Genomic DNA, 6,530 nt, shown 5'->3' with positions numbered 1-6,530 from the left:
AACACCTGACAATTTAATCCTATAAAGAATTTGAAAAAAAATCAATCATGAAAGATTACTCGTTTACTCGAATATAAGTACATAAATAAGACATCTAATCAAATACCATAAAAAGACATATAATTTAAGATTAATTGATTAAAGGAGATGAAAAAATCCCAAATTTATAAACTTAGCATCTCTTATTTTTGAACTTAAATAGTAACCTATTTTTTTATATAAATACCTTTCAATATTTTATATTTGTGTTTTAAAAAAATTATTTTTATAAAAAAATGTGAGGATATTTTTGTTCAAAATTGGTATTTTTGTTCAAAAGGGGTATTTTTTTTATAAAAAAAAAAAGTGAGAGGTTAAATTCATAATTTTATGTGTCTTTTATTCCTTTCGATCGGTTTTCCCTATCATTTATTTATTTACGTGTTTTTTTTTTGTGTTATTATTGATTTACCTTTAGTTTTCTTTTTTATTTGCAAAATATATCCATTCTCCTATTGATACCTTTTTCCATTGGTAAAAAGTTCAAATCCCATCCAATCATTCAAGATTCTCTCATTAATTATTCATTATTTCCTTCTCAAAGTTCTGATTTTTTTTTTTTTTTTGTCTTTTTTTTTTGGTTTTTGAACACATGTTTAAATTTTTATAGATTTTGAACGATGATCATATCATTACCATTATTTTTGTCGTTTCTAAATATCCTTAGGAAAAAAAAAAAGACAAAACTAAACAATAATGGAAATTGGTAAAGAAGAAACACATATGAATTCAACCCACGGAAAGAAGTCGAAAGAGAATATGTATGTTGTGCATCTACATGACTGTAAAAGTAATATGATACAAAATAACTTAATTAATCTTCATAGAATTTAAAAATATATGAGAGATGCTCTAGAATTTATGCTTGTACATGCAAATGGGCCAAACACGGTGCAAGCGAAACCGTGTCTTATTCTCATACAAGGAGGAAACCAAATGCGACTTGCAGCCTGAGATTCTTCATGGAAACTTGATGAGAGTTGGTGGAGCTTTTAGTAATTTAATTTTTACCTTTTTCTTTTATTTATTTATTTATTTATTTATTTTAAATCCAAACCCACCAACAGAGTTTGCATGTAGGTTAAGGATAGGACGACCCACTGGAAATGAGCAGCACCCTTTTAGGAGTCTTCTATAAAAGGACGACAGCTCCTTCCAACATTTCACAATTCACACTAGAAATCCAAACCACAACCCAACCACTCCCTCTTCTTCTGTCTCCCTCTCTGTGTTTCTCTGAGCTTGTTGATTGAAGGGGTGGGTGTGTTGGGTAGAAGAATTAAGAAGATGAAGGTGGAAGGGAAGAGGTATGCTCTGTTGCTAGCAGCAAGGGACTCTGATTATGTGAAGAAGGTGTATGGTGGGTACTTCAATGTGTTTGTTGCAGCCTTTGGGGAAGAAGGAGAGAGGTGGGATCTGTACAGGGTTGTTGATGGAGACTTCCCTGACATGAACGACCTCCATAACTATGATGGGTTTGTGGTCAGTGGCAGCCCTTATGATGCCTATGGCAATGACTACTGGATCCTCAAGCTTTGCTTCCTCTTGCAGACTTTAGATGCCATGGAGAAGAAAGTTCTAGGGATTTGCTTTGGTCACCAGGTACTATAATCAATTCATCAAGATTACAAGTTTTTCTTTTTCTTTTTCCTTTTCATTTCGGATTTTCAATGGGTTTTCTCCTTTTTTTTCTCAGGTGTTGTGCAGAGCATTGGGTGGGAAGGTTGGGAAAGCTTATACTGGTTGGGACATTGGGCTGAGGAAAGTGAGAATAGTGAAGGATCTGCCCCCATGCAGCTTCCTTGAAGACATGGAGGAAATTCCTCCATTTCTTTCCATTATTGAGTGCCATCAAGATGAGGTACTTACTCTCTCTCTCACACACACATAATCAACTGCTATAAACTATAAGACACTCATCAGCTAATTAATGACAAACTAATCAAACAGGTGTGGGAGGTCCCTCTTGGAGCAGAAGTGATTGCATTTTCAGACAAAACAGGTGTGGAGATGTTCACCATTGGAGACCACATTATGGGAATTCAAGGTCATCCTGAATACACCAAAGACATTCTCTGCAATCTCATCGACCGCCTCCTCAACAACGACGCCATTGAGGTAATTATTACTTATTCTTTACTTTTCTTTATTTTTCACTCTCATCATCATCATCATCATACTCATTCATGAAATCTTCACAACTACGTACAGAGAGGTTTCGCAGAAGAAGCCAAGTTAACATTGCAGATGGCTGAACCCGATAGAAAGTGCTGGGAGAAGATCTGCAGGACCTTCCTCAAGGGAGCATAGTTTCACCTCCCTCCCCCAACCTGGGCTTTCTAATTTCCCCTTTCTTTCTTTTTTTCTTTTTTTTTTTTAATGTTATTTTATGTTGTCACCATCATTACAGTTTTGTATACACCTGTGTTTGATGCCGTGAAGAATATTATAAATGCAATTTGACAAGAAAATGTGAAATTTTGTATGTCGACTGATCCATGTTAATTCTTCACAAGCCGCTTCACATAATTATAATAGGTAGAAAACTCTCAAAATCCTTTCCTTAGAGAAGAATCTTTTATCTCATGTGGCTTTAAAATTTAAAAATTAAAAAAAAAAAAATTATTTGAGGGGATTTGAACCTTTTTTTCATATATATAAGTGAAGAATTCCTGTGTTATCAGGAGACTACAATGGTCCTTTTATTCATGTTTTGCTCCCTTGAAATAAATACCTAAATGTTGTCCCCCTCAAGCCATTTATTGGCTCTGCCACTATGTATGAACATTGCCAACCTACCACCACAATTCACAGAAGTGCTTATAATTTGAACATCAGGTGGAGTATATGTGATTTTTTTCACCAATAAGACAACCATGATAGGCCTCCTCACATTCGTCTTGCCCCTATGTTAATTTAAATAGACAATTTTAATATTATAAACATAAAATATTTCAAGTATAAATTAAGGCAGACCTTCCATAAAAAAGCATCAGTGTGTTGAATTTTTACCTTACAATTCGAGACATTTGTATTTAAAACAAATATATATATATATATATATATGAAATATTTGAATTCTTTGTCACGTTTTAAATGGGAATATTGGAATTGTATTCTTGAAGAGAGTATATTGAATCAAAGCTGACACAGGAGCCTTGGAACATTAGTGTAGAATGCACTAGATGGGTGCGTTTGGCATATTCTTCTTTCTCTGCAGCTTACAATAATATTTTGATAAAGTTAAAAAGACCATTGGGTGTGCGAATGGCCATTTATAAAAATGGGCTTAAATAATGTGAGAGAAAATTAATATAAAAAAGAATGCTCAAAGTGGTAAAGGCGTGAGAGTGGAAGACATGAAACAAGTAGGATTTTAGTGTTCTCGACAGACAAGTAAGATTACAGGATCAAGGTGTGATGTCGATGGTATGTGCGTCCGTCTATAAAGTATGATATCGTGACATAAAATATTGTTGTAAACAGCCTCCATCATTCAGGATGATGACATTTGCAGCAGTCTACGATAATGGTATATTGTGTGGTGATCCAAATCCAACTCCACTCCACCTATTGGAGTTGCTGTTGCGGATGTTAATATTGAAACCCCTCTTCCCAGTAAAGAACTTTCTATTTATACGAGGGGAGGAGTATTGGGATAAAAGGCCAAAGTAATCTCGTATTTGTGATAACCTTATTTCTATAAAAATACCAAGGATGATCCTCTTTCCACCAAATTACCCCTAAACAAATAGAAAAAGGTTTGAAGCTCCAAAACCCTCCAAATTTAAACAGCCACGTCACAAAGGATATGTTTGACATTGTTTTTGAAAATAATTCTTATAGAATAATTTTTTTAAAACATTTTTAAAACAAAAACAATTTTTTGATATTTTGTTGAATAAAAATTAAATTGTTTTCGATTAATTTTTAAGTTATGAATATCTTTTAAAAATAATTTTTATCTATAATGCATTATGTTTAATAATTTTTTTACATTTGTATACTTTTTTTAAAAAAAATCTAAAATAATAAAGAAAATAATTTAAAATAATTAAAATATGTTAAGGAGTCGGAAAATTCTATAGTACCTTCGGAGGTATCATACCTCCATTTTATTTAAGCTGTTGAATGGAAAAGATTTCATCTCAGTCGTCCAAATGATAAGTTAAAAAAAAAAAAATCTCAACTGAAACCGGGTACTTGGAGAACAATCTTCCTCTTCCCCTTTTCCCATCTTTCCCCTCTATTTTCTTCTCTTCTCCATACTCATCCCTCACTCATCTCCACATCTCTGTGTTTTTTAAGCTTCTGCTCTTCTCCATGTATGATCCATGCATTTTGGGTGTTTTCAAATAATTTTGTTATTTTCGGGTGTTTTCGGTTGTCATTGTGTTTTGTTAGATGTTTTCGTGTGTTGTTGGGTGCATTATTGTGCCCAACAATGAAGGTTTTTGTGAAACGTTTTTTTCTTACATCTTGTGAAAGACATCGATTCAATAAAGAAGATGAATTGGGTTGAATTTGTGTTGTCTTATCTTGTGCACGAGATCGAAGAGTTTAAGAGGAAACAACAAAGTGGGGTTTCCGATTGCTTATTGTTTTTATGGTAATGTCCTTGTACATAATTTACATCGTAGTGAATTTTGAATTTGTTATAAAAGATTTTGTGAACTAACTATATATCTATGTAAAATATAATTGCAGTTATTCTACCACGAGCATATATCGTTCCAATAGAAATTTCCACCGCTATGTACTCGACCTTCTCTTCGGATTAGTGCTTGGGAAGATGATGAAGTACTAGATATGAAACGAAAATTGAAAAAACTCGGTGGATATGCAAATGACAATGTAAATTATAGTTTCGAAAGTCGTTTAATATTTGTTATTGTTTTTAGTGATTTTCAATAGGATATGTGTGATACATTGATGAACATATTGTAAGTGAAAATATGGGTGATACAAAATGAGAGAAGGGATTGCGTTGACCAAAATGAGATGATAATGGAGGTGGAGAATGAGGAGGATGAGAAATTTGAAACCCATCCAAACAAAGATGTTATTAAACGAGTAAGTTTTACAATATTAATCACAAGTATAAATATTAGTAGTAAACCCTTGTATTATGATGTTATTAATCAAGTTCCTATAATCACTAGGTTGATGGTGGGAGCTTAATGGAGATGGATAAAACATTTCAACAATTAAAGACACATGCAATTGATTTGTGTCATGTCAAGTAGTAGTAGTTGTGAAATTTTTTTTTACTGAATTTGAGGAGAAATACACAACATTGAAAGGACTCTTCCTTGGGTCAAGAAAAAAACCTCTGAAAGAGCATGAGGAGATAACGAAGAGGGACATTCTTTCATGTGAGAGAAGTTTGGAAGAGGAGGGTAATAAAAAAGGAAATGAACATTATGTTGACACTTTGTCAATTGACAAGTTATGCACTAAGGACGTGAATGGAAAGAATGAAGATGCATGTGCTACATCAATTGAAGTACATATCATTACCAACGAAAATGTAGATATTTTACCACTTCGAATCAAAAGAACTAGAAAAGATTATGGAAAGGTGTATATAATATATAAAAAAAATATTTTTGTTACAACTACTTAACCATTACATAGTAAATATATGTGTATTAATGATATTTTTCATATTAGGAACCATTACGAGCACTATGTGGTATTCCCGAGCATGTCATGAAAACACGTACATCGAGGGAGAGGAAACCAAGTAAATTCAAGGTCTCCCAATTTGTACACAATTTAAGGAAGATGGGAAAATGTCAAGTATCCAAGGTATAATACAAATAGTTTAATACCATGTTCTTATTTTTTATACACAAAATATATAACTAATAATTATGTCTTGTTTTCGATTTAGTCAATCCCCATGTCCATTCGTGAAGACGTGGTGGATGCTTAATCATTCAATGTACTTCAATCTCTTGTTGCTGATTATGTTTTCAATAAATCATTATCAACAAGGTTTGTAGTGTCTAAAACATTCAAAGATGTGTTGTTACAATTTTAGCCTTCATATTTTTCCATGTGTGTAAAGAATGTTTTATCATATTATTGTTGTAGTGAGCTTTTTGTTGAATTTGATCATGAACATGGAGTAAGTGAAAATTTTGAGTGCTTATGTCCCAGACAAAATTTGTTGGATGTTGTAAGTATCTATTTTATTTATATCAAATGAGTACTTTATTAATGAAATAAATTTATTAAAGTTATTGGTTAACAATAGGTAATAATTCTAGAAGCATCAAAGCTAAACTATTTTGAGAGGCAATTCTTAGGCATAAGAAGTATAAGATGCTATCTTCCCATGACATTTTTAGTAAGCTCACATTTTTCTTGTGGTTAAGTTACATATTAAGTATAATATACTAATATTTGTATTATGTTGTATTATTAGCAAATGATTTTGTGCGGGAGTCCTCAACATTTTTTTGATAGAAAAACATCCATTATGA

The 6,530-nt window shown here is 32.5% G+C and overlaps 1 protein-coding gene across 1 annotated transcript; it reads left to right on the top strand.

Annotated features, from left to right (window-relative positions):
* Positions 1-1,174: 1,174 nt before the first annotated feature.
* Positions 1,175-2,524, top strand: LOC100267393 (gamma-glutamyl peptidase 3). Its single transcript, XM_002272556.5, has 4 exons — positions 1,175-1,641; positions 1,736-1,900; positions 1,990-2,157; positions 2,251-2,524. Exons 1-4 carry the CDS (start codon positions 1,327-1,329, stop codon positions 2,347-2,349), a joined length of 747 nt encoding a protein of 248 aa, XP_002272592.1. The 5' UTR covers positions 1,175-1,326; the 3' UTR covers positions 2,350-2,524.
* Positions 2,525-6,530: the final 4,006 nt, after the last annotated feature.

The sequence above is a fragment of the Vitis vinifera genome, chromosome 11, assembly GCF_030704535.1.
Source record: "Vitis vinifera cultivar Pinot Noir 40024 chromosome 11, ASM3070453v1".
Classification (NCBI taxonomy): Eukaryota; Viridiplantae; Streptophyta; class Magnoliopsida; order Vitales; family Vitaceae; genus Vitis; species Vitis vinifera.
Note: the sequence above shows the minus strand (reverse complement) of the source record. Positions and strands in the feature narration are given on the sequence as shown.

Coding starts and splice junctions, on each gene's coding strand:
- LOC100267393 (XM_002272556.5), top strand. CDS start 1,327: ATGAAGGTGGAAGGGAAGAGGTATGCTCTGTTGCTAGCAGCAAGGGAC. Junction 1,642..1,735: donor GGATTTGCTTTGGTCACCAG/GTACTATAATCA, acceptor TTTTTTTCTCAG/GTGTTGTGCAGAGCATTGGG. Junction 1,901..1,989: donor TTGAGTGCCATCAAGATGAG/GTACTTACTCTC, acceptor CTAATCAAACAG/GTGTGGGAGGTCCCTCTTGG.